General features: G+C 55.2%; 1 protein-coding gene across 9 annotated transcripts in view; it reads right to left on the bottom strand.

Annotated features, from left to right (window-relative positions):
• SSBP3 (single stranded DNA binding protein 3) overlaps positions 1-26,832 on the bottom strand; it is a 163,862-nt gene that overhangs the window by 23,123 nt on the left and 113,907 nt on the right. For 4 of the 9 annotated variants that reach the window (XM_021684334.2, XM_044914523.1, XM_044914526.1 and 1 more), the window contains exons 5-6: positions 25,501-25,590; positions 2,427-2,486 (exon numbers count right to left, since the gene is read on the bottom strand). In XM_021684334.2, coding sequence (XP_021540009.1) covers positions 2,427-2,486; positions 25,501-25,590 — 150 coding nt within the window. Of the gene's footprint in view, positions 1-2,426; positions 2,487-3,391; positions 3,473-25,500; positions 25,591-26,832 lie in introns of all 9 variants that reach the window. The other 5 variants (XM_044914525.1, XM_044914524.1, XM_021684332.2 and 2 more) reach the window with 4 other exon arrangements.

The following is a 26,832-nucleotide window of genomic DNA, read 5'->3' on the forward strand; positions in this document are numbered from 1 at the left end:
CTACAAGAGAAGGCAGACAGGCCGTGACCGAGATAACGGGTCTCACACAGAGAAGGCCGAAGCCTTCAAACCTAAGAAAGAAGCACAAGAACGGCTCGTATGTGACACGGCAAACACATGCTGTGTGCACTCGCAGAGCCTGCTAGGGAAAGTGATGCTCTGGGGCCGTCCCACGGGCTCCTGGAAGTAGGCCAGCGCCTCTCCTAGAGCACTGTGGGGTAGGCGCAGGAAGCGTCTGCCCAGGGAACGGCCAAATCCCAGCAGCGTCTGCACGGTCACTCGGCTGCCTGCCCCCGTCAGCCACTGGGCCGGCGGGGGGCTCCTCTGGGACGTGTACGGGGGGCTGCCTGACAAACCCGGGTCCCAGTCTTCCTCTCAGCCCCGCTCAAGCCCACTGTTCACCACCCACCCACCTACTCTCGCTTGAAAAACAGCAACGCTTTCTCTATATACAACCTGTCACCGGGGAGGCAGGTGGGAGGATGGCCTTGTAAGGCTCAGGGGACAGGGCAACAGTCCTTAGCTTCTTGTCCCCCCCCGCCCCCAAGTGCCCTTCTCACTGCCCTAACACAGGAGGTTCCATGAACCCAAGCAAGGCCTGCTGCCTCTGCCCCTCCCCCTGCTACGGGGAGGGGCTCAGCTCACTGGGGTGGCAGAGGCTTCTGCTCAACCCGCAGCCCCAACGGAGGCACTCTCCGCGAACCCCCCAGGTGCAACACCCCTGAGAGGGGCACGTCCCTCCCTGGAGGGCAAACATTTCTTGAGTCCACAGGAAACCGGAAATTGGTATAGATTTCCAATGGTGGGGGAGGGGGTTGGCGGGAAGGTTACAAATTTGTAACGAGAGATGCAGATGTCGGATTCATTGTCCATTTGCTGTCTTGGGCACTTGCTCATGTTTAATTGATAAATAGGAACCTACATGTTTCCTCTCGTGTCCCTTAATTGCTGGAGGAAAGCCACAATGATGGTAAGGGTGCATCAGTTCTCGCCATGGGGCAGAGGTCCATTCGGGCCAAGGAGAGCCCCGGGGTGCGCTGTGGGGGAAGGCGCTGCTGGGGCCCACGCACGTGATGGCAGAAGAGGCCCCCGTGCTGACTCGAGCAGCGTGGTTACAACTCTGAAAGCTCACTGAATTGGGTGAGGGGCAGAGGAAACAGCACTGGGCCGGGAGCTGTAGACCAACTTGATCTGGCTTACTGCAGGACTCTGGGAAGTCCCCCCTTCACTCTGACCTTCTGTTTCCTTGTCTGTGACATACCCAAGGGTCCCTCCTTGTTCAAAAAGGTGGGTCTCTAATTCTTGTCTAAATCTCTCCTTCACGTCAGAGAAAGAGGAAACAAAAGACTTTTGGAGGGAAAAAAATAACTGGAAACCTGATAGGCAATTTAACACTAAAATTTCGAGGCCCCTGACTATGAGCATCTCTCCTAGGCCCTGCAGCTCTGCACTTGGAGGCCTTGCTTGCAGAGCCCCAAGAACAGAAACAGTAAGGCCCCTCTAGTTGGTAACTGAACTCCCAGGTTCCAAAGGCAGTAGGGGCTGGACGCGCTGGTGATGCGGTCACATCTTTTGAAGGGTTTTTGTAAGGGCACTCTAAGAATCATACATAAAAAATATTTTGGCATGAAAAGAAATCTCCCTAATGTTTCTTTTTAAGCTTCTTTTAAATCTGTCAATCCTCAAAAGATACTTTATCTTTACCTCTCCTGCATGGGCTGAACTACGGAGGGTGGCACGGGGGCCGATTTCTCCAGACCACCTAAGAACTGCCAACCCTAATGGGCCAGCATAAGGCACACAACCCCAGGCTGAGAAGCCTTCCCCGTCAGCAGACCACTTTTCTAATTACACGAACAAATCCTTTCTTGTTTTGAGTTGGGTCTGGGAAAACAGGCAGACATTGCTTAAAAACTCACAAATGTCCTGCTCCGCTGCATCCAGGCTCCTGATCTAAGCATTCCTACAGGCCATTTCTCCTCTTAATAGCAGGATTATATTTATCAGCCTTGGCAATTCTCAAAAGCTTCCAGGAAAAAATGCACGTTGTCAATTAACTTCATTAAGGAGGAAGACCCTTTTCCAAGAAGGGCCTGGAAGGGAGGGGGCAGGGGCATTACCACCTTCTCTAGAATAGCCGCAACCCCGCATTCCCAGCCTGGCTGTTTCTGCTGCTGCCCTCTGAGCTCGAACCGGCTGCCCAGAGCCCACCAGGAGAGGCAGATGCAATGCTGGCAAAGGGACTATACCGGGGACACAGAGCGGCCAAAGGGCCCTCCCTGTGGACCTGCCTGTAAGCTACCTCCCACATTCAAACCTGTCCCTTCACCTCCAAATCCTTTCCCCAAGTTCTCATTGGAGGCCAAGTCCAGCGGGGGGCAAGGGTGGCTGGGTGAGGGGAGAGAGAACATGAAAAGGTACAGTACCTGGTTTCCCATTCTGATCGGGGGCCTGGGGCCGCCTGCGTAGCGCGGTGACATAAAAGGCTGCAATTATAGGGAATTAGTTCAATGACAGCCTGAGCTACTGCACAGGGACAAACACGAATGCGCTCCACGCCACCAAGTCCAGTTCTGTTACAACTAGTCATCTTTTCAACTCTCTTTCTCCCGGTAGCCTCTTCCCTCTGGGCACAACTTCCTTTGGGCAGAGGGAACGACAGATGCGCCCGGCACGGGCGGCTCCTGACTCCGCGTGTGCCCACGGACATCTAGTCTGGATGGCAGGGGAGTGCGGCCAGGCCTGGGCACGGGGTGCGGAAGAGCAGTCACAGCAGTGCGGGGCAAAGGAAGAAGACTCTGCTCTCGGGAAGGGCAAATCAACCATCAGAAAGGGACTCCTACACAAAATGTTCAGGGTGTGTGGACAAAGCTGGACACACACACACACACACACGCACGCACGCGCGCGCACACACAGAAACCACCGACAAAGGGGGTGGGGAAGGGGAGCGAGGATCTGGGGGGGGAGCACAATGAGAACGGTAAGGGGCTAAGACGAGGGGCAGGAAAGCTTATCTCAGCAGTGAGAGTGCGCACAGAAAAAGGCTAGGGATGCAGCTTCGCTTACGAACAAATGGTTAACCGAACTCAAAAACCAAACCAAAAGTGAGAGAGGAAAAAACAAAAACGCAAAGGCCGCTGACAAGGTCACAGAAATATCTTTGCTTTTCTTTTGGTTTCATATCCAAGCTGGGTGTGATGTCCAAGGAATGAAGACTAATTGGGGGGGGGGGTGTATTTTTGTTTTTGTTTTTTTTTAAATATCATCTGTCCGTAAAGACTCAAAAGCAATGGCTAGAGCACATTTTGATTTTTGTTTTTCCTCTGCTGGCTCTGTCCTCCTCGTGCCCCGCGCCCCCCGGCGGGCGGGCGAGCCACAGTGCTTTTACCTGACTGTGGGGTCCCATCATGCTGCTGGGATTGTGAGGTGGAGGCTGTGCGTGCGGCGAGGGCTGTGACCCCGGAGGACCCTGTGAGGCCAGACAGTAGAGGCAGGTTATAGATCACAGCACATGGAGAAGCGCAGAAGCTTAAAAGAACAAAAATTAAACCAAAACGAAGGGCAGGCGGCGGGCGTGCGGGCGGCGGGCTCTGGTTGGCGGGGAGGTGCGCGCAGCTGCTTGGGTCGCAGGCTCAACGGTGGGCGCGGAGAGCGGGAGGGAGAGAAGCCGATGAGCACACTCACGGGGCGGTTTACAGGGACGGAAAGTAACACCCAGCTCCTCCGTGGAAGCACGCAGGAGCAGGGGCCCGGGCACCGTCTACGGCTGGAGCGGAGTTTGCCATGTTAAATACGCTGGTTGTGACAGGCAAGTGCCCCTGCTCTGCGAAGCGTGCAAGGGCCGCTTCTGGGCGTGGGAAGAGCCCGGCAAGGCCCTGGTTTGGGGGAGCTTCCGGTCTGGAGGGGGACAGAGGCAGGATGCGGGTCCCTGGGCCGGTCTACTGAGGGGAGGGAGGCCTAGTGGGTGCACGAGGATAGACAGGAGGAGTCAGGTTGGGCCAGAGATTGAACAAACAAGGGAACAAAAGGATGGACGGTTACCGAGCACCCACTCAGTGAACTGTCAATTCACCTTCACTTGAAAATGCCCTCATGAAGTGGGGTTTCTCATTCTTTTTACCAACGAGGAAAACTGGGTCTCAAGGGATGAGGGAACTTGGCCACAGCCACACAACCGGTAGATGGCAGAGCCAGGATGGGATGCCTGATGGAACCAACGCTCACCTGGACTCTTGCAGCCCAGAGCTCAAGCAGGCATGTGCAGAGGGGCAGGGGGATGGGGCTGGAGGGCCCTGACTGCTGGGTGGAAGGGCTGGGCTTTCCACTCCAGCCGGCGGTGAGCCACCCATGGTTCCAAGCTGACCCCAGAAGCCCTGGGCTATGCTGACCTTGACTCTCCTCAGAAGAGATGGGCAGGTGAATTCACTTAAACCACAGGGTTGGTCAAACTGTGGGTTGCAACCCATTAGTGGATGGTGAAATCAATTTAGTGGCTTGCAACCATTGTTTCCTAAAAACCCGGAATGGAATAAAAAAACAGAAACTATCCGACAGCTCTGTGTGTACGAAGGCAAATCTTTTTCACTAACGTCTCTTCATATTTATACATACGTGCATGTGTGTATACTGGTTCAGTGTCAAGTGTATTTCCTACTGCAGGTCAATCAAAAAACAGAAAAGGCCCATCTTGGAAGCTCCTTCCTGCCTACTTGGGACGTTCGGAGCTGGACTTGGGGGCTGGTGACAAGGAGCATGCCCTAATTCACTCTTCTCAACCCTCGATCATGCTATTACTCTTGGAAGTCGTTTTTGAGAAAAATCCAAAACCTGCACGGGGGATGGGGGAAATTACATTAAAGAGGAGAGGGAGAGAGAATCTTTGAGACAGAGGTAGGATTTTCTTTGTCAGCCTTCTCTCTCAGAGCCAGGCTGCCCAGCCTCCCCACCTGCTCAGAAAACACAGTCCGGAGCTGGGGCGGGGCGGAGGGGCTGGTAACAGGCCGTGGGCCTGGAGACATGGAGAAGAGGTGTGCAGGGAAAGACGGTGGGGGCCGTCCAGGAAGCCGGGGGCGCCACTGAGGACAGGCTGGAGTTTCTTGGCCAAGCGAGGGGCTGCTCACTTCCGGAGAGCTCTGTGGAGCAGATGTTCCCCTACCTGCCACGCTACTAATTTCAACAAGTGTGTGTCTTTCTAGCGGCTGCCAGCAACGGCATGGTTTGTTACCATGAGCAATTTTCTTAATTAACAGACATTAATTAGCCATTTAGCAATTTTGCAAGCATTTGTTTAGCGGCTTTCCTAAACATGAATACCACTGTGATAATGGCGCTGATTAGAGGGTCCCCTAATTAACAGTACAGGGAAGGAAAATTGAAATCACATAAATTAAAAAGGGAGGGGAAGCTAATGAAGGCGGGACATATTTGCACCTGCAAGTCTTTTGTACCATGAAACTTGGGTGCAATGTAAACAAAATAAGATAATTCAAAGCCAACCCCCAAAAAAAGAAAAATAAAAAGAACGGAAGAAGAGGGTTCGAGGGTGAGGTCCAGTTGCCAAGAGGGGGCAAAAGGCCTTCTGCTGGTTCTCAGCTCTTGGCAAGAAGGGAGCGCCTCCTCCCTCCAACCCTCGTGGCCCTCCCCGGTAAGATACGGTGCTTCCTCAGCGAGAGCGGCGTGTCTCCAGGCAGGTCCCCACACCTGTGGCCCCACGAGCCAGGGGAGGCAAGTAGCGGCTGACTCAACAGCTGACGGTAGAAAATGTATGGAAAGCACCCCAGAGTGTCTGGCCCCCACAGGGGGTCCCAATCAGTGGCAATCCCTACTAAGGGCCAATGCTCGAGACCAGGTCCGGAGGGCCATTCCAAGCTGTCTCTTGGCCCTGGATTATGGCTGCTTAGGCCCCCCGACATTCAGAGGGCAGGCTGGTATGTGTGCCTCAGCTCTCTACCTCCCTCAGAAGCTCCCTGCTGAACTCTAGTAACTGGTCCCCGAACGAGTGGCTGTAGTACAAGTTCGCCTCGAAGCAGCCACCTCCACACAAAGGCCAAGGAGTATTAAGGGCCGGGAGCGGGTGGCTGGTGAGTGAGGCCCCAGGCCAGCCCAGCAACTTCTCTGGCCAGTAGGGAGAGGCGGGCAGTGGGCTGTTAAGTCTGGGGAGGGAGCAGCCTTCTCAGAAGTGTCCTCCCCATGACTTGGAGCTGGGGTTTGGAACACCGAGGACAAGAGAACCCTGGCCCAGGCTAGCCAATTACCCAGAGAGAAAACCCCACCACGATCTCAAGACAGGCACAGATGAATCTCAACACTCGTGTACCCAGGGCACGGAGCTCCTCTCCCACTCCAGGGTAGGTGTTGACCAGGCTCCGCTCGTGTACTTCCCAGCATGGCCCCCAGCACTACTGGGAGCCCTATGAGCCAGAAAGCTTTTCTTCCGTGAAGTCAGAAGCCTATCAATTCCTGATGGTCACCCACATCCAGCCAAAGCTCCATCCTCCGTGTCTCTGCTACGTTCACTCAGCCTGGAGCTGTCTGCCACTCGATCTGTGTCTGGACCCGGTCCCCGAGAGGGTGTGCAACAGCACGAGGGGACCTGCACACTTGGCGCATTCTCAGGAGCCTCGGAGAATAGGGCACCGCATTGAAAATGTTTGCTTCTGTTAAGACGACGATGACGACAGACCTGTTTCCATCTCCACAAGGAGGGACAGAATTTGCTGCCCTGTGGTTTAGCGCACCAGTAAGAGGAGTTTCTCTCCTACCCTGCCTTCTCAACAAGAGACCAACAGGTAGGTGCAGAGAAAACAGACTTTATGGTCTTTTCAACTCGTTACCCGCTTGGTCAAAAGGCTACATAGGAGGCAGACCAAAAAGCATCTTGTTTGAGGATTTTGACCTTTGTTGGGATATTGGGCTTTTCTCTTCCCCAAACTGAACAGATGTGGCAGGCAGGGGGAGAGGATCGAGGCAGAAGGTGGGAGAAGGAGGGAATCATAACGCCGATGGTACCAATGAGTTTTCCCATACAGGACGACTCCCCCATGGGGCCTGCCTGGCTTCTACTTGCTGAAAGCTTTACAAGAACCCAAATTAGGTGTGTCTGGAAGCCTGTTTGGCCAAAAAGAGGCCGAGTCCAGCTCTACTTAGACCTTGGAGGCTTTCCGTCTCAGGAACTGCCTAATCCCCCCTCCCAGCAGGCTGCAGAGATATCTGCAGAGTCCTGGGATAGACTGGAGTTGGGGGTCCCACTGGAAGCTTGGGGAGAGTATACCTGCCCACAGACACTTGTTTGTTGGGTGGCCCTGATAGATCATCACTTCTTCCAGTATCCTTCATTTACAGGGGAGAAAAGAGATGCCCAGGACAGAGGCGTAACCTGTCCGAGACCATAGAGAATTCGCTGGTGGCTGAGCCACATCGCCTAACCCCAGCGCAGGGGTCTCTTCATGATAATCACGTTCCTGTCCATTGTAGGTAAAGAAACAAGGTCTGGGTTCAAATCCGGACTCAGCCACTGACTGCACTTCCCTCGTCAGAGAAATGTGATAATGGGATAATAATGAAGCCACACGTCACCTGCATTAGCTCATGTAACCCTGGACTCCTGGCTGGAAAGGCTATCAGTCGCTCCATTTTACACCTCAAAAGGGTGAAGCCACTTGCAAAGCTATTAAGCGGTGGAACCAGCCTCCAAATCCGATTCTAGAGCTCCAGCTGACCCACTACTCTAACAGCCCGCAAGTGATGCCTCCGTGTCACACCCGGAGCACGAGGAGCAGAAAGGAACAAATCCTAGAGGCTGAAGGATGTGGGGGTGCAACTAGTCGCTCACCCACATACATATTCTGGATGCTGACCTCGGGGGTCTAGCCAGCCCCATATCCTGGGGGTGGGTCACGGAAGGGCATCAGACTCGTCTGGCCCTGGCCTGGGACTCCCAGGCTAGCTGGGGAGAAGGATGAGGATGTGACAAATGAATTCGTGTCCGTTTAAAATGCCATGGGGTCCAAGAGAAGGTGACAGGTAAACTGAGGCCCAGGATGGCTGGAGAATGTAGGCCAACAGGGAGCTGGGATGAGAACTGAGGTCCCTTGACTGGTCAGAAGTCTTTCCACTGCAGTGCGCTGCCCCCCATGGGGTGACGGCAGGGAGGCCTACACCCGGGAGAGACCCCAATCAGGAAACCCTGTGACCGAATCTGGGAAAAGAAAGCAGCAAACGTGCCCACTTCCTGCCTGGGCCTTCATTCTGCCCCAGACCCTGTTAATGGACTTGCCCCTCTGTCTCTGGCAGTCCCAAGATCTCTGACCGGAGATACACAATTCCTGCACTTCCTTATTTTTTCCTGCAATCCCAGCATTGGGTAGCGTCTAGCAGCCTCTGAGAGCCACCTAAGCAGGGCCTGGGGAGGCTCAGCAATGGTGTGATCGAAGCAAACACTGGACACCGAGAGTTCAGTGAGAGAGCCTTTGCTGTCACGGACATGGAGGGGAGCAGAACACCCCCAGGCACAAGGGATCCACGGTCTCTGCAGAAAGGCATGTCAGAGTGTCAGCATGAGCCACCCATACCTCCGGGTCACAGCCGGGTTGAGTCCCTGCACTTCACCTGAAGCCATCCTCGAGAGGTAGACGGGCTTATGGCACGACGGGGGAAGCGTCAGGTTACACAGACCTAGCATCCGCTCCCAGCTCCTGCAGGGCACACTGTGAATCCAGTTTTCCTCATACGGGGAAAGGGACATCACAGTGGGGTGGTGCAGGTGACAGCGCTAGGCACATGGAAGGTCCCCAGTCTTCGGTGGCCGCTCGCTGCCCATTTACAAGGAAAGCAGGAGCGAGGCCTGCTCTGCCAGGAACACCCTCCTCAGCCTGTTGAAAGCCCACATACCCTCCCTCGAGAAATCTGCTCTGCCCAGTCACGGTGCGCTCCAAAACACGGGGCGTCCTCTTCGGACATTGCGTCTGATCAGGAGACACCGCGTCCGCTGCTCGAGGTCGCGGGCACTGCCTTCCACCCCATGTGTACATCCTGGGCAGGGCCCGAGGAGGGCAGCGAGTCTTGGCCAACACGCGGACCCCACAGCCGCAGCCAGCCAGCCCCTGGGTGGACACATCTAACACCTCTGAGTTTAAGGCACCAACGGGGTGACCAAGCTGGTCCTCTATAAACTAAAGACTCTTATGGAAAAGAGAGGATAGCTCTTTAAAATTAAAAGCCAAATAGAAAAAAACCGCAGTGATTTTTTTTTTTTAAGGGGAAAAGTAGTAAGAGCTACATGCTAAGTTTAATATTTCCAAAACTCACCACTCCTTCACCCAGCACCACCTCACGCTCCCCAAAACTGCCTTTCCCTGACTAGAAATCATGGACTCTCAGGGAAACAGAGCCGAGACTTAACTCCAGGCTTTCCAGGTGCAGAGGCGAGCCCGGGAGACAGCACACATGAGAACGAGCTGTGGACAGGGGCAAACGGCCGGGCTCCAGAGCCCAGGGCACTCGGGCTGGAGCTCTGTCTTGTCTCCCTGAGCCGTGGGCTGCTCATTGACAAAGTGGAGGAGTCTGGGTGACACGGAGTTCAGGTTCCTCACAGGGAAGCCCGGAGACCGCTCTGTAAGCCGCAGAATGCTACCTGCTTTACCACTGGCCAAATCTGCCTTCTGTCTCCACAGAAGGCCTGTGGGAAAGGCACTTGAAGTCTCAGGTGGCTCAGAGACTCGACACTCCACACATCCCCATCCCTCCTCACTCATGGGGCCCCTGGCCTGGCAAGGCTTGGAGGGGTAGGTTTTATCGACTGGCCGCAGGGACGGACGACTTGCATTACTAGGGGCCTGTGTCATCTGCCTGTGGGGTGTGTCACTTTAACTGAGTGAATATAAAATTGCATTAATTCTACACATGGTAAAAGGCATGCGGTAGACAATCCAATTTGCTCCTTGGACACAGATGCTGATGGAAAATGCTGTAAGCCCATTCTGGGGAGAGGGGGCCGAGGTGTGCCTGAGTGCCACTGACCACCCCCCCAACGTCCATCAACGCAGTCCACACCTCATCCCTGGAGCGCAAACTTGACCACCTGGCTGGGTGAGGGAGGGAGAGCTTTAGCCGCCCCTCCTCTTTAACATGCACCTCATCAGAGGCAAAGTTTTTTCTTTACTACTGTGACCCACGGGAACAAAGTTGTCAGTGGCTCGCACAGCTGCTTTCCTCCCCCGCCTCTGTCTGGCCCCTCCAGGGACGAGGCTTCTCTGCGTGTGTGTATGTGGGAGGTACGGGCCAGAACTGGAGCTGAGGTTACCAACTCGAGGGCAGAGGGAGCCTGAGCCTTCTGTGTGCCCACCCAATGTGAGTCTGGGACACACCCAGCAGGTCATCAGGGGGCTGAGCTGGGCCACCCCCGACGGCATGACCGCCCAGAGAGCTCCACGTCAGGGGCAGCTGGCTGCCTAGGAAATGAGCCCACAAGGGTCATGACCCTCCGTGGGCACTAGACGAGGACAGGTTTGGCCAGAGAGAGGTGAAGTGGCGGTGGCCCCTCCTCCTGGATGGTGGGGAAGTCGCCAGTTAGAGGGAGCAGGACAGCACATGACGTCCCCCCCTTGGGGTCACCTCTGCATACCATCAGCAATCTACACAGCCACCAAGGTCCAGTCTGTGCAAGGATCAGCAGAAGACTCATTGATTTCTGTCTGAGCAAAGGCCCCAGCTGACCTCCCCTTCTCCCCGCACCTCTCCGAGCAGCCAGGACAGGGCTGGGCAGACGGCAAGGGCGAGAGGCCCACAGACTTGTGAATCTGGTGCCAAGACACTCATGGGAGGTGCTCAGCGAATGTTCTCAAGAGGTATGAGGCATGCTTGCCCCACAGAGACAGAGACAGAGACGCAGAATCAGCAGGCGATGGTTTTCCAAACAAAGGGAGGAAGTGTGGCGAATGAAAGCAGTGGCAGCGTCCAAGACCTAATGCAGAGCTCTGGCACACACCGCCTCCCCCGCCTCCACCCCCAGCCCTATGCAAAGACAGGAAGACTGAGCCCCATCTCACTGGTCCCGGGGCCAGCCTCGGTGGCCTGCACCACACCGTCCGTATACCCAGAATGGAGGCTGGGGTCAGGGCAGTGCGAGGACCCCGAGAGCGCGGCCACCATGCTGAGCGAGAAGAGGAGCTGGCAAACTATGGCTCCCGGCCACAGACGGCCTGCTGCCTGTTTTTGTAAATAAAGTTTTATCGGTACACGTGTACCCTGTCCAGAGCTGGGTCGTGCTTCTGTGGCAGCGCCGTGACAGAGGCCAGATGGCCCACAGAGACTAAAATATTTACTATCTGGTCCTTCACAGAAAATGTGTGCTGACCCTTACAATAGGTAATGGATTTCAAGGTTGAAGAGGGGGGAAAAAACTGGGGTCTTTTACAATCCTCAAGGTAAGATAAAACAGGACTATATCTACTTTCTGATTTTTAACCTCAAATCTCTCCAATAAGACAAATGAAGCAAAAATTAACCCCAGAGACAATAAGAAAACTGAAGTCATTTATTGGAGCCACGATATTTCCCACTGAGGATGAACAGAATGAGCGCCGGCCCAGGGGTCAGCAACCCCGAGCTCTGGTTCTCCCACCACGACGCCATGCGGCCAGTCTTGGAGCCCTGGTTTTCCTGACTACTGGTCTTGCACAAAATGACCTTTCCTCATTATAACCCAGCAGCCAGCATTCACATCCAGCTGGCTGGCCCCAGAGTATCTCCTTGTGGATCATCTCCCCGGTCTCCTCGCCACAGTGCTGGCGAATGCCAGCACAGAACATTCTGGGGACTCGATTCCAGCCCTTGGTTCTTTCAGCAGGTTCATGCTGTGTGACCCTCTCCTTTGCAGTGAACTTCTCTAGGGTCATCTCGGGAAGGGGCTCTACCTTGAATGGCTATGGTCGGGGTGGGGGGGGTGGGTAAGAGAGGTGACTGTGCCTCCAGCTGCTAAACCTTCGGGGCCCCGCTGCGAGAGATTCTTTGTATGTGCCTGTGTCCGTATAACCAGGCACCTTTTCAGGGACACAGGAGAAAGCATGCGCAGGGCCCAGTCCACCTGGCAGTGCATCCAGCCACTGGGTCCCAGCACCCTGGGCAGAGGGTGCGCTAAGCACCGGAGACATAGGAACAAGCAGTGGACCTCCCTGAAAGAGTCCCAGGCTGGTTGGAGAGACCCAGGTTTCACTACTTCCATGGCAGCACCCCAACAGAGGCATGGAACCAGGCGCCCCAGGGAGCAAGAGGGCAGCAATGGCAGAAACATCACATTTACGCAGGACCTGGAAGGAAGAACAGGTGTCCTCTGGCAGAGAAGAAACAGAAGGGCTTCTGCGCTGAGAGACTGGCCCCTACGCTGTAGAGGCAGTGTGACCACGGTGCTGGAGGGCCATACGCACAGGACGGAGACCCTGGGGCTGGGACCTCCAGGCTGAGAAGTGGGGTCATTAACCTTTAGGAGCTCGTGCATGAGTGTGGCAATCAGATCTAGGTCTTGGGAATTACATATCCGTTCCTTTCCTTTCCAAAGATGTTTCTATGGTGTCTCTCAAGTTAGAAATCAAGACTTGTGGCCACTGGAAAACTGAGTTCATGGCTATCTGGGGTGCTAACTACATACGGAGTATGCACCTGCTCTCCCCACTAAGCTATGCTCTGACCCTGAATAGCTAGCCTTCTTTAATGTTGGTGAAGGACCTGGGACCCAGGGGAAGGTTTCCAATACCCAGTCCTAGCCATGTGGGCTTCTGGCCAGGATCCAGAGAGCAAACCTCGCTCTCCCCGACCATATACTCAGTGCAGTAGAGAACAACTCTGCGGGCAAGCAGGAGGGGTAGAGACTGACCCAGGATCCAGAACCACGCCAATCCCTAGGAACACCTAACCTTGCCAAGAGAACCAAATCCCCACTCCCCACCCCCAACCAAAAGATTGCGTTTTGCTCTGAAAATGGATAGTGCTGCAAAGATGCATCCTACTCCTGCCCGCCAGCCTCCACACCACCTCTCACCGGCGCTCAGGCTCCGCTGTTAATCACAGCGGCACAGGGAAGGCGAGGTGCATATTAAAAAGGCACTGCCTCATCCGCCCAGAGAATTCCTGTTCTACTTTAAGCTCTCCAGACACACGCACGCACACAGCCTTCATCCCACTACCCCTTCGCACCCCGACAGACAATCCACAAAGTAAGGATCTCATCATATCCAACTAGGAAGGGAAGACACGGGGCTCTGGAAGCCACACATCCAGAATGCCAGAATTCATCTCCTAATGTCTACTGAGCAGAAGAGGGCTGAGCTGGGAACAGGAAAGTCGGCCATGGTTTTCCCTTTGGTTTGCAGCTCCCTGGACGACTGGGTGGTCTCATGCCTCCTCCTACTCCCCGAAGGGAGCAGCTTGGGGAATGGCCCAAGATATCACCTTCCTTCCTCAGCTAAGGAGAAGCAACAGGATGGGGCAAGGGAAAGAACCAGGACCCTGGGAAGAAATGGGTTTAGGAAGCCTGCCCAGAGTCACGCGGAGAACCTCAACAGAAGCATAAAGGGGCAGCTGAGTGTGTGTGTGTGTGTGTGTGTTGGGGCGTGGGGGTGGAAGAGCCCCAGAGTCATGGCCACCATCTGCAGTCCCCCCACCCCCGCCATACTTACTCACCTCGCCTGTAAAATGGGAGAGCCCACCTCCCAGAGAGCTGGAGGACTGAGATACTGAGAGTCAAGTACTTAGTCCAGTGCTGGGAATTGACCCTCACCAAAGGAGGTGGCTCAGACCTTCCCCATCTCAAGGAATCCTTAGGGAGCCCCCTCCTTCTTTGACTCAGCTTTCCTAGGACCCCCATCCCAGGGCGCTGCCTCGTGGCCTGTCAACAGTCTCGGGCTAGAAGCACAGTCCTCACGCAGCCTGCCTGATGCTGAGTGCTCCTCAGCAAACTCTGCGGGAGTCATCTGGCCCTTGAAGGGGTCGCTTACTTCTTCTGCCCCAAAAGTCTTTGATGCCCCAGGGGACAGGAGCCGGGTCTCTCCTGTTTACCACCGCACCTCCCGTGCCCGCCCCTAATGGGGATACATGTCAGAGATGGGCAGATTAAGGCCCAAAAAGGCAAAGCCACTGCCCTAGGATGGACTGCACGTCTCCAAACTCTTAGAGCCTTTCCATAACTGCAGAGTAAGTTTCTTGGGACCAGATACTATAATTATTCTGAGGAAGAGGTACTTCATCAGATCCACATTTTGGGTGTATGTTTTTTGACCTTGGGACAAGGATAGGGCAAGACTTAGTCAAAGTCTCCTTGAATAAAAGTGACCCAAGACTGAAGAGGCTTCTAGAACGGGAGGGGAGAATTGTGCAGTCTACAGAAGAGGCCACGCAGATGTGCTGGAGGTGCAGAGGCTGGATCTAAGAGTGACAGCTCTGGCCCCTGTCCTGGGGATCAAGAGCTGGTCCAGTAATGGTGTGAAGGTAGCAGGGGTTAGATGACAAAGAACTGTGAGTGTCTTACCAAGAACCTGGACTTTATTTCTCTAATGCAAGGACATCATCGATAGGAAGAATACTCGGCGGAGGGCAATCAGCCACCTGGCTGGCCTGCAGTTAGCCCAGGCTGGGGTCAGCCCCGTGGACTGTGAACACCTGCAGACAGGTTCTGTCTGGCCTCCCGACCCTGGCAGGCCAGCAGGGCTGGGCAGAAAGCTGTCACTCGAATGTGTACTGAAGGAACAGATGACTAAATGCACTGAACGCCAGCCCCTGGGAAGGAGAGCTTGTGCGAATTTCTGATCTGCCTTTCATTCTGACCACATTTCCAAACTCCTAGCTGGTGAAGCAGGTAGAAGCTGTTCCTATTTTACAGATGGGGAGCCAACACTCAAATGATACCCAGGTGAGGCCCACCAGTAACAGAACTCAGGATGCCAGGCAAAGACCCAGCCCCTGGGCAGGGGAGTTGACATTAACTCACAATAAGGAGCTCGTATTAATGAGCCTGGCAGGAACAGAATCAGAAGCTCCTGGACACGCAACCTGCTTCCCTGCCTCTACCTCCCCTGCACACTCCCCCTCGGTGGACCAGGGAACAAGCAGTTAAGTCAGGTTAGGGCAGGATTAAGTGAGATAACACATTAAAGGGGCCAAGCAGGGCCTGGTGCTTAGTAAGTGCCTAATACGTCAGTCTAACTGAAGGGCTAAGTACTAAAAAGCCAATCTGTCTCGAAAATACCCAGAACCTCTCCTACACATCACTGCCACCAAGGCTGTGCTGAGGCCCTAAGAAGACTCTCTTCCTGGAAGAGAACACTCACAGTGGCCCTTGCCCTTGGATGAGCTGCAAGACGGAGCTCCACCCTGAACCCCGGCTCTAAGAACAGCCCTAAGACATTCCTACATGTGTCCACAACACAGAAACCCAAGTGTTTAGCCACCCCAGGCACCAGGTAGGGCTTCATGGGCCTCATGTCATGGCCTCCTCACAAGTGCCCAAGAGTTTGGAGCTATCTTCACCCCCAACTGTCAGGTGAAGCAATGAAGTTCAGATCGGTTAGCTGACTTTCTCAAGGCAACCCACATGCCAGCCCAGGTTGTGTGACCTCGGGGCCTCCAGGAAGGATGGAAAGCCTTCAGGGAGGGTGAGGGGGGGATGGCGGATGAGCTTCTGGGGGCCCAGGTGCTCGGCTTCTGACTGATCATCAACATGGATCCTGAAGCCGATGGGTCATGTTTCCATGGCAGTAATAAACCATCGCTGAACAGGGGTGTATGTCTCCCTGGGAGGCATTGTGGTTTGCTGAATGAGTGCTCCTCAGCACAGCTGCGGACCAGTGCCCAGAGAGGTGGGGTAACCTCCCCGGAACACAGGGTCAGGAAGCGGCACTGGGGGGTGGGGAGGTCCTTGCTCCAAAGCCCCCCCATACAGCCACCGCGCCTTGTGTTGCCCTCCCCTGAGGTGTCCATAGGCCGCCTCTTTCAGGGCCGATGCTCTGCTACTCCCCATCCCTGCACTGCATACAGAGCTGATGTGGTGCCCCCCCCGCCCAGTCAGGGAGCCCCTGGGGTAGCCCAGCACCCAGCCTGGCGGTGACACTTCATAAAAGCTCTGACCCCCGGCCATACTCTTGCCAAGTGTAACCCCGCATTTTAGTATTATCAAGAGACAGGGGCTTGCTGGATAGCAAGTGGGCCTAGCCCAAGGGTTTCATTTATCCCAAGGCCTTCATCTGGGGGAGGGAGCTGGTCTGGGGAACGTCAGCTGAGGAGTTCATTTAGGCAGAAACAGGACATGAGCCCAAAACCCACACTGTGGATCTGCTGCTGTATATCAGCTCTGAGAAGAGCACCTCACAATTAGCACTCAGCGAGATGTGAGAAAGCCCTCTGACCCCAGCCCAGCCCCCTGGCCCAGCCCAGACTCCCCAAAGGGCAGTTTCCTTTCAGCGTGGTGTGATCTTATTCAGGGGGGTCTATCCTGAGCCACATAATGCCAAGGCATGTTATTATAGGATTCCGCTGGAATTCTCTTCCTCCAACCTCTTCTGCTACAAGGGCTGAGGAATTTGACCTTTTTTTTTTTTAAAGGAAAAAAACCTCAGCATGATTTGCACAGAAGGTGGAAGCAGGAACACAGGAGGGTCTACCCCCTCAGCCAACTATGAAGAAACAAAACAAAAACACAGGGGGCTCCTCCACCCTCGTGAAAGGCAGGAGGATCTTGGCAGGGGGTGGCAGGGGGAGGGTGGGGACGGACACGGCCGCGGTGCTGGGACAGGGGACAACACAGCAGAGCGGCTCCCAGACACAGGAGAAAGTCGAATCTAAGAGAAACCCCAAGTAAAAACCTAGGACTAAAGGGGAAAAGGATAAATCAGCGCAAGCCTTTAACACACGAGAGGTGAAGGGGCTGCTGACACCAATCCTTGAGGATGGGATCCATAAAAGTCAGAGATCCGAGTCGGCTTACAGCTCAGGAGGAGAGAGGGGCGCATCGGGGTCTCCAGGGGCTTAAAGCAGCAGCAGTAAGAACTAGTCTGAGCCTCCCAGGTCCCAGAGTCCTTCCGGAAGACACTGCCAAGGGAGCAGAGACCTGGGGCGGGGGGCGGGGGGGGGGGGGGGGTCCTCGGGGGGGAGGCAGAGGTGCCCAGCAGCTCCGCGTTAGGGGGCGGTCGAGGCCCGCGGAGCGGCCGGGTGCTTTGTTACCGAGCAAATCTCCCAGGCACTGACTGCTGATGCATAGCTAACAGGGCGGCAGACATTGATTTATGTTCAACTTTCCATTTCATCAGCGAGAGTTACGGCGCGACACGCGGAGTTCAGGATTTTCGGAGGGGCGGAGAGGCGGCTCGAGTGTGCAGACACAAACATGCCCGCACGCGTGCCCACAGGCACACGCGCCGCTCAAGGCCGCAACTTTGTTTTCCCTTTCAGGAGGGAGGGCGAGGGGGCCGGCAGCCTGGCACGTCGGGAGTAACCTTTTGTGGGCCGTTGCTAGGAGCCCCAGCAGGGTCATCTGCCGCTGGGCAGACGTTAGGCACCAGGCTGGCTGCCGGGCGGGGCGGGAGCACAGCCTGACCTTTGTGGAGGTGGTGTTGGCGAGAAGAAAAGGCTTTTTTCCCCCTTCCTTCTCTCCTGCCCTGGTCTTCCCACATAGGTCGGGCAATTGTCGGGGGGTGGGGGAGGGCCCCTGTGTGTGGGTCCACAGCCCAGGCGACAGTTTCCCAGCAGCCAGGGGTTTCAACAGCCCTCTAAGGCACCTAAGGCCCAGAGAGGGGAGGATGGCTCTGCAAGGACACACAGCAGTTTGGCAACGGGGCTGGACTCAAACCAGGACGCCCAACACCCAGGGCAGGGGGCTTCAGGCTTAAAGCGCTGCTGGCTTGCTCGCAGTAGCCAGGGGAGGGGCTGCTGCGGTGCTGTGGGTACCACGTTGGCTTGGAACAGGTGGGGCTGGGGTGGGAGCAGCCTGGGGCCCAGCAGTTGGGGTGCCCCGCCTCCTGTCTAATCCTTCTCAGCGGGGGTGACCCTGCCTTCTGTCAGTCTGGAGGCCGACAGCAGGGTGAGGGGCGGGGAGGAGGGCGTGCTTCTGTCCCCTGAAGGAACTGGCACACTCCCTCCCCCCGACACGGCATCTCTGTCCTCCTCTCCCACAGACCAGCCCCTCTACCAGAACCCCTCCTGCCCGCAGCGATGGAGCCAGGGCAAGGGGCGGGGGCCAGAGCGTGGGGCCCAGAAAGGGAGGGGATTTGCTCCCCCACAGAAAGGTGTTCATCAAGAAGCTCTAGAGTCTACCACCTGGTCCAGGCCCGTCTTCCCTGAGCAACTCTCTGGCCAATGTGAGCATCAGTTTCTTCATCCGGAGTGGGAATGCTGTTAGCTCTCAGGCTGACCTCACGGGGTCAAATGGAATCACACACGGGGATACCTTTTCTAATCTAGAGAGTGTTCCACCAACAACTACAAGAGGAGGTCAGACAGTTCCACTTTAGGACCTGAGGGCACCGGCTGGGAGCCTCAAGGGGCAAGGGGGCAGCCACAGGACCACATGTAGGGCCCCCTCCCTTGGAAAGCAAAAGGTCTGACAGGGTAGGAGGCACCTGACATCCTCTCACTATCCCAGTCCGATATAAGCCAGAACCCTGGGCATCCTCCCAGCTCTGCTTCCTCCCGGCTCCCACATCCAGCAAGGGGCTGTGAGCTCAGGGCAGGGAGGTGCAGGCCACTGCACTTAGTCACCAGTGCCGCCCAGGGCTTGGCCACCCCCCACCCAGGGGACCACAGCCTGGAATCCACACTTCCACAATGGCAGCCTGCCATAAGCCCAGCCCCTCCAGGCTGCTGGGGGTCTTCCTGGAAGCGGGTCACTCCCCTTAGGAACCTTCCATGGCTCCCCTGTCTTTAAGTTCAAGTCTCTATCCAGGCCTCCTGCCATCCCAAGCTTGCCCCTTTCACACCCACGTCCTGGCCTACTGCCCCCTCTCTCTCCCCACTCACTGGCAACTGCCTCCCACTCAGGCTTCACTCCTCACTCCTCTATGCCAGCCCCTGAGGGAAGTTTCCCAGATGGACCCCAGGTTAGGCCAGATGCTCCTTCGCCTGTCCCCGTGGCACTGGACCCTCGGTGTAATCACTCCCTGCCTCCTCCACCAGATAGTGAGCCCCTCGAGGGCAGGTCCAGGGCTGCCTCTTTCGTCTTCGGTGCTCACCAAGGCTGCGTGATTGGGAGGCCACTGTGGTCTTAGAGACCACGTCTGGCCAACGGGCTAAGGGATGACCAGCAAGTCGGCCGGGCCTCACACGGTTTAGGTCCCAGCCTCAGATTGACCATCCACCAAATGGGGACCCATGCCCTTCTCCCCATCAAATCCTCCCTTTGCAGCAGGCTTTGAAAACCACACAAACAAGATGGTTAGCTTCTTCCCAAGCCTCTCCTAGTCCCGCCCTGGCCCTAGTCAGCAGAGAGGTCTTTCCTGCCGCTGCAGCTTTCTGGCAGGAGGAATGGCAGCTCACTGTGTTGCTGCCTGCTTCCCGCCAGAGAGGAAGGCAGGAAATGGACAGCACTCGGCCCAGCTCCTGAGAACTGCCTGAGCTGCTGCCACCAGCAAGCCCGCATTTATTGGGCTTTAATCCTCCCTGGAAACACACCATCCCACCCCAAGGCGCTTTAGTCCCCCGGGCTCTCTACTGGGCATCAAGTCTCTCCTTGGTTACCACCGGTGCCAAGGAGCTCACTACTTTGTTAAGTTGGCAAGTGGTAGAACTGTCTTCCATACTCAAATTGGCCTCCCTCTTCTTTTCTCTGAAGGATCTGAGATCTAAGGGCTGAAGCCTTGCACAGGCAGGTCTGAGTATCTTTTTTTTTAAGATTTCTTTTCTTCTTCTTTTTTTTTTTTTTAAAGATTTTATTTATTCATTTAAGAGAGAGAATGAGATAGAAAGAGCGGAGGGTCAGAGGGAGAAGCAGACTCCCCGCTGAGCAGGGAGCCCGATGCGGGACTCGATCCCAGGACTCCAGGATCATGACCTGAGCCGAAGGCAGCTGCTTAACCAACTGAGCCACCCAGGCGCCCGATTTCTTTTCTTCTTTAAGTAATCTCTACATCCAACGTGGGGCTCAAACTCACAACCCCGAGATCAAGAGTCATACACTCTTCCGACTGAGGCAGCCAGGCGCCCCTGGTCTGAGTATCTTCTATATGGCCGAACTTCAGATACTTCAAGTCAGTCATCAGAGCCCTCCTGGGGCTCCTCTCCCAGAGAAACCCCAGCTACTTCTGCGGGAAATGAGAAGAGTACTCCCTATAATCTCAAGAGGAAAGGTCCAAGGTCATGTGTATCTATCTCTCCCTCTTATTTTTGGATCATTTCTAAGGTTTCTGGACTATGCACATCATATGCTTCTCTCCCCTCCCCCACAACTGATGGGGAGGGTTCTCTGGAGGCAGACCTCAGAGGTGGGTGGACTCGGCTAGCACTAGGCTAGCATGAACGAGAACTCACCGGAATGGGGGGACATGTCAACCCCGACTGTGCCCCACTACAATGGAAAGTATCTGGGCATGTTGAGAGCAGAATGTGATGAGCTTCTGGCAAAGGGAGCTAGATTCTCCCAAGACTATCCTTTCCAGAGAAGGCTGTCTTTAGCCCTTTGACGTCTGCTGGGTCTCAGCAATACCAGTCTCCATCCTCAGTGCAGTCGGCCCCCAGGTTCTGGCCACCACAGAGCTGACGGAGCAGGCGCACAGTGAATTGTTCTGGAACACAGACTTGGCCGAGGCATTATCCAGACCAGGGTGCTCCAGTGGCTCCCACTACCTCCGGATGGAGCCCACAGTCCTCCAAAAGGTCCAGCAAACACTGCCAGCAAACTCTCCAGCCCCGTCTCCTACTGAGCACCTACCTATCATCCACCTCACTGGGACACCATCCCAGACTGTGTTGCCCCCAGGAAGCCCCTGGGCAGGCAGGCCCCTCCATTTCTTGCCACAGGGCATGGGTTACCCATCAAGTCTCTCCGGTAGGCTGGGTGCTCCTGGGGGCAGACTATGGTTGATCAGTTCTGGCCTAGAGTCAAGCCCCCTGCCTCACAGAGGGTGCTGATCACTATCACTAACCACAGTGCCATCTGCCTCTGGGCCTCCACTCTGCATCTATATATGAAGCCTGGACTCGATCAGGCATGGCAAATACAGAGGTCACATACCACCACTTACATCCCCGTGTTCATGAAAGACGTCGCCCATCAGTGTCTGCTGAGCCTGCACACGGCTTCAGAATCATTCTCAACAGTGTCCCAGCAGCCACCACCAACCCATCAGGGCTGGCGTCTGAACAGAAACGTTGCCTGCTTTTGAGAGAAGATGGCTAGAGTTTCTCTTTCTCCCTCCATCATTTCCCTCCTTTGCTCTTGTTCTCTATTCTCTCTCTAGACAATCAGACGTGTAGCTGACCGCTGTGGAAGAACACTGGGATCCAGGACCAGCAAGCCTGGGCTGAGATTCCAGTTACAGCCCACAGCTGATAACTCCGCACAGGTCATTCACCTTTCCCAGTCTCACTCTCCCAATCAGCCATGGCCCCTCTGCAGAAGCACTGTGATCAAAATGAAAGTAAGCTGCATGTCTAAAAACACTACATAACTGAAAACAATCACTGGAATTTAAAACAAAACAAGAACAAAACAGCCTGTACTCAGTGCTCCCTTCTTCGTGACCCCTGCCCTCCTGCCATTCCCCAGCTCTAGACCTAGAAATCCTCATTGGAGGGTGCCTCCCTTATAACTACCTTAGGGCCAAGGAGCTGGGGGCCCACCCACACCAGCAGGCCTGGCCAAAACTAAGCTGAGTCTGCCAGATGTGCAGCCCAACTGACTTAAGCTGCATGGGGGAAAAAAAATGCCACTGCTTGCTTATGTAAAATCCATCTGGATCCAAAGCAGAAAATCCAAGTTGGAAAGGTCCTCCGAGACCATCTGGTCCACCCTGCTTCATCTCCTAGTGAGGAAACTGGGGCCCAGAGATGGGGAGCAACTTGCCCAAGGTCACTCAGCAAGTACATGGACAAGCAGGGGACGAGAACAGGGGTCCTCAGGCTATCGTCTTCTGTATCCTTCCCCACTCCAGAACACACCCCTGGACCCTCCAAGCCTGGTCAGAATGAGGACCTAGAGCTTTGGGGCTGGCTGGGTTCCACTCCTGGTAACGTGAGCAACACCAATCAACTCAGTTCAAACATTTGCTGGGTCCCTAGTGCATGCCAGATGCTGGGGATGCCAAGATGAAGTTCGTCTTTTTACAAGGAACGCACAGAAGTAAAATGTCCTTGCTAAGTTCTACCATAAGCCCAAGAACCTCCAAATACTCCCCAATATTGTGAGGTATGGTCAGGCTGCGTCCTAAATCACCTCTCTGCAAGCCCTCAACTTGCTACCAGACACATCTCATGCCACAGGACCAGGGTTCTGTCTACCTTAGACACCTCAACACCAAATAAGAAAAAGCCAACAGATGGAACCTAACGTGTGGATGGCCACACCTTCTGACCCCAGGAGTAGCCTTGCAGCCTGGCAGTCTAAGGAAGTAAGCCCACCATGTTCCTTTCTGAGGCGCTGGGATGGGGGGTAGACAGCTGCTCCCTCCCACCCACCCTGGAGGCCCCAGTGGCTTCGAAATTTAGCACCAACTGGGGGCGGAGTCCTGATGTGAAAACTGGGCCGGCCACCGTGGGACGGGATCTGGTCAAAGCTGGGTCAGCCAACCCAGGCTGGCTGTCTTGGTGCAAAGACCCCCCCTGCCACAGAGTTGCCCGCCCGGACTGTGGCCAAGCAGGGGAAGAAGTGCAATTGTTGGCAGCAGATAAAACCCGATAGCATCTCTATTTCCCTTCTAATATCGGAGTGGCCGCCTGCAAGATGAGTGAGGGGCAGGGCCAGCAATCAATAGCTAATATTCCCATCGTGAGCTGGCCTACTCCGGAAATGGGCAGTTACTACCTCCTTCCAGAGAGATACCCTTTCCCCTCAGCAGTGACCCAGCCTGAGTAGGTCAGCATCACAGCCAGGAAGCACCCTATCCGCCTTCATCTTCATCTGACTGATTAGAAAACGATGTCCTCACCTGAGGAGGGCGTGGAGGGGGACAAAGTCAGCCAAAGTCACCCAGGAAGCAGGAAGCAGAGAGTCTGGGGCACACGGGTCCCTGCTCCATGTCTACCCCCCGCCCCAACTCTTGGTGGCTCATCCTGACTGGGGTTCAGAAAAGACCTCCACTCAAGAGGGTCCAAAAGTTACCTCTGTTTGATGGTGGCTGGAAGTGGCCAAATAAGGACAGGAATCAGTCTGGGCTTTCTGACCACACACCCTTGAACGTCACAGGGGAGGGCCCGAGAAGTATGTCTGGAATTAGGCCTTAACCATGGACAATTATACCAAAGTGGGAAGTTAAGAGCTGCCCACATATCAGGCAGACCTTGCCTTGCCCCAGACTCAGGCCAAAATAGAAGTTAACGAACGACCTATTTAAAAAATACAGCTGGCTATTATCTACCTCTTCCCACCACAGCGGCCTGCACCAGGCACTCAGATGCCAGCAAGTAGCCTCAACAGGCATGCACACAGGTGGAGCCTGGTACCCAGGGCTTTGTCCACCAGGCAGGAAAGCCACAACTGCACTGTATCCAGGGTGCCCATGGCATCGTGTAGGAAGATGTATAAGCCTGGGAAGGAAGGCCCAAGCAGACAGAACACCTGTGGGTAAGACAAGCAACTAGGTATAGAACATCTGTCTACAGTGGCCAGGAAGATGGCTGCCCCTTGGCATGGATGACTGTCTCAGACAGCAGCCCCTGGGCTTCCCCTGCGGGGAAAGAGCAGAAGCCCGTCTGGCTCCTTTCTTTCTTTTGGTTTCCAAGGATCTGAATGTCTCATTCTCTTCCAAGCCTGACCCCTCTTCCCGATGCCTTACCTCAAGCCAAGCTCTGAGCAATGCCTGGTCTGGTCTAACCAAGAGCCTACACACCCCATTTCCGAGGCTGTACCCCTTTCCGCCCCAGGGCAAGGCTCCAGTTTGGGTGTCAGGCTAGGAATGTATACAGATATATGTGTGGCCATCCAAAGCCCTCAACCGCCATCCCTACACCCCTCTCACTCACCCCCACTGCCGTCGCAGTGGTGGGCAACCTGCTCTTTCTGGTTTTGGGGAACACCCAAATTTCACTGATTCCCTCCTTGGTTAGTAAGCAGCACGTCCAAACCCTTCTCTCCTGGGAGTCAAGATCAACCGAAATGTGAAATCTTACAAGGTAGAAGTGTCACCTAAGTCATCTCCCACCCAGGGAGAAAATCCCCTTAACATCTCTAAGAGGGGTTTGTCCCCCTTTTGCTTAGATGTCTTAGTAACAGGGAGCCCCTGCCTCCCGCAGTCTGCGTCTTACTGCTGGACACACAAGGTGTGAAATTCTGGCTTACACCAAGCAGAAGTCTCCTTGGACTTTGTCTCAGTGCTCCCAGTTTTGAATTCTTGGGCTTCACAGAGAGATCTTGGCCACCTTTTCTATACAAAGTGCTAGCCTTTCAACGGGGTGGGGAACACAGGCAGGTTCTCAAATCCCGCCGCAGACAGGTTTGAAGGAATGAAATGTTACACTCAAAGAAGCTCCTTCCAGCCCTGCATGCTGATACCTCTCTGAGATGGCATTCCCCAGTCTCAGCCTGGTTAAAATCGAATGAGCCCTTCCTGCCGCCCCCCACCAATGCAGGGTACCGCGTAGATAGGAGGAGGAGGCACAGAGGGGCCGGCAGCCACACCCAACCCTGACAGAAGACAAAGCCCCCAGAGGCCGACACAAGGTGTCTTTTGGAGAAGACCGGGCTCTCACCCCACGTGGGACCTGCCCCTGCCTTTGGCGGGCAGAATGTGGGCGCAGATGCTCGTGGGATGCCGACTGTGATCACACTCGGAAAAAATCAAGTGGTTAACCAGAGGGGAAGGATTCCGAGACCTGCCAGGATGGTGGGTTTTTTGGTTTTTTTTAGATTATGCCTAAGGTTTGTAGTTTGGACAGGCAAAGTAAACAGTGACGATGACAGCAGCAACAAAACAGAAACAAAGAACAGTTTACTTGTTTAAAAAAAAAAAAAAAAAGCCTTTTGTTATAAAAGACAGCTTCCCACGCGTGGCCTTGGAAGCAGTCCCATGGCCTCCCCAACCAGGGGCGGGCTGTGTGGTGCCTTCAAAGCTGGTATGAAGAAAACCAGCTCGGGCAGAAGTGACACAGCACGTGCGGGGGCGAGTGGGGGCTGCCCTCCACCTCTTTTCTCCCCTCCTCAGGTTTTGGAAGGGGTGGAGAAAGGGACGGGAGGGGTTGGAACCAGCATAAAGCAACTGTATTTAGACCATGGCAAACTGAGCTACTACTTACTTCTCTCTCCCTCCCTCCCGCCTGCCTGGGCCTGGCCTGGAGCGAAAGGAGCAGGGGACCGAGGGGGCCAGCACGTACCTGAAAGAAACCCGGCGGGATGGGGCCTCCCGGCATCCCATCGTTGGGGGGAATGTTGCCAAGCACGGGGCTCGGGGCGGCTGCCGCACTCTGTGGAGACAAGGACGGGGAGAGTGAGAGGCTGCACCCACCCTAAGAGACCCGGAGCTTCCGACCCCTGGCCCCCAGTCCTCCCTGTCTCCCCGCATCCTCCACAGACACTCCTCAAACACCACCTTCCCAGGTGTGCCTCTCACTGGGCAAGTGAGGAACTCTCCGAGCCTCTGTTTTTTCATCTCTAAAATGGGAGAACATCCACCGCTTCACACACGCATTGCAGAGCACAGCACACGGTGGCTGTTGCTAATGTAAGGATGTCCTACCTTAGCCTCTCAGCTGCTTTATGAAGCCCCTGCCAGGCAGCCGAGCTCCTTTATAAACGTTTGTGCCCTCTCCAAGAAGCTGCATGCTGCATGGAGAGCAGACCAATCACTATCCACAACTTAATGAATGAACAGACAGCCCCGTTGGGAAACATCCCTGGAGAGGTCGAAGGAGGGCAGGGGCCTTTTGGGCCCCGTCACGGTCCTGGGTACCACAGGAGATGAGGTGGGCCGCACAGTGGGGGGACTGGAGGCACTTTTCTTCTTAAATGCTGCTATTCCGGCATTTACCTGGTACATCTGCCTCGGCAAATGCCTCCCGAGGGGTGAACAGACGTCGTTCTCCCCAGCCTGGCCTCCTTCCAGACAATCTGTGTCCCACCTGCCATGTGGTCAGCATGTCTGAGCCAGGGCCCTCACGCACACAGGCAGGGTGAGGCTGATGGGGCAAGTTACGTGCCCCCCTCCCGGGCTGGTGCCCTGCACACACGCCCCTCCCCGCCCAGGCACTCCTCCTGCAGGAACCCCCACTCCCGCCTCAGTGTCACCAACCTCACACACATCCCCTACTGAGAATTTGAGACTCAATCACCAATCGCCTCCCAGGGGTCTGACCGGTTCTCCGGGACAAGAGTGAGCCCCCTGGGGTCAGGAAACAGAACGCCTCTTTTTCTCTTACAAACGCAGCAGAATTCACTTCTTCCCTTTCCTCAGCCAGGAAATAGGAACCGGAACTCCTAACTTCCAACTCTGATAGAAGGAAATGAGGTAATGTGTGAATCCCATGGACACATGACCCGTAGCAAGATGAACCCCTGGGGTCCATGCATCTGGACTCCAGTGCTGTTACTTGTACTAGCAACAGAGGGCCGTGGGCAAGCCGCTTGGCCGTCCCGCCCCAGTTTCCTGTATGAAGTGGGGATTGCTGTTGTCCTGCCTGCTCATCAGGGTTGTGGAGGATTATATAGGG

Source organism: Neomonachus schauinslandi, chromosome 4, assembly GCF_002201575.2.
Source record: "Neomonachus schauinslandi chromosome 4, ASM220157v2, whole genome shotgun sequence".
NCBI classification, from domain to species: Eukaryota; Metazoa; Chordata; class Mammalia; order Carnivora; family Phocidae; genus Neomonachus; species Neomonachus schauinslandi.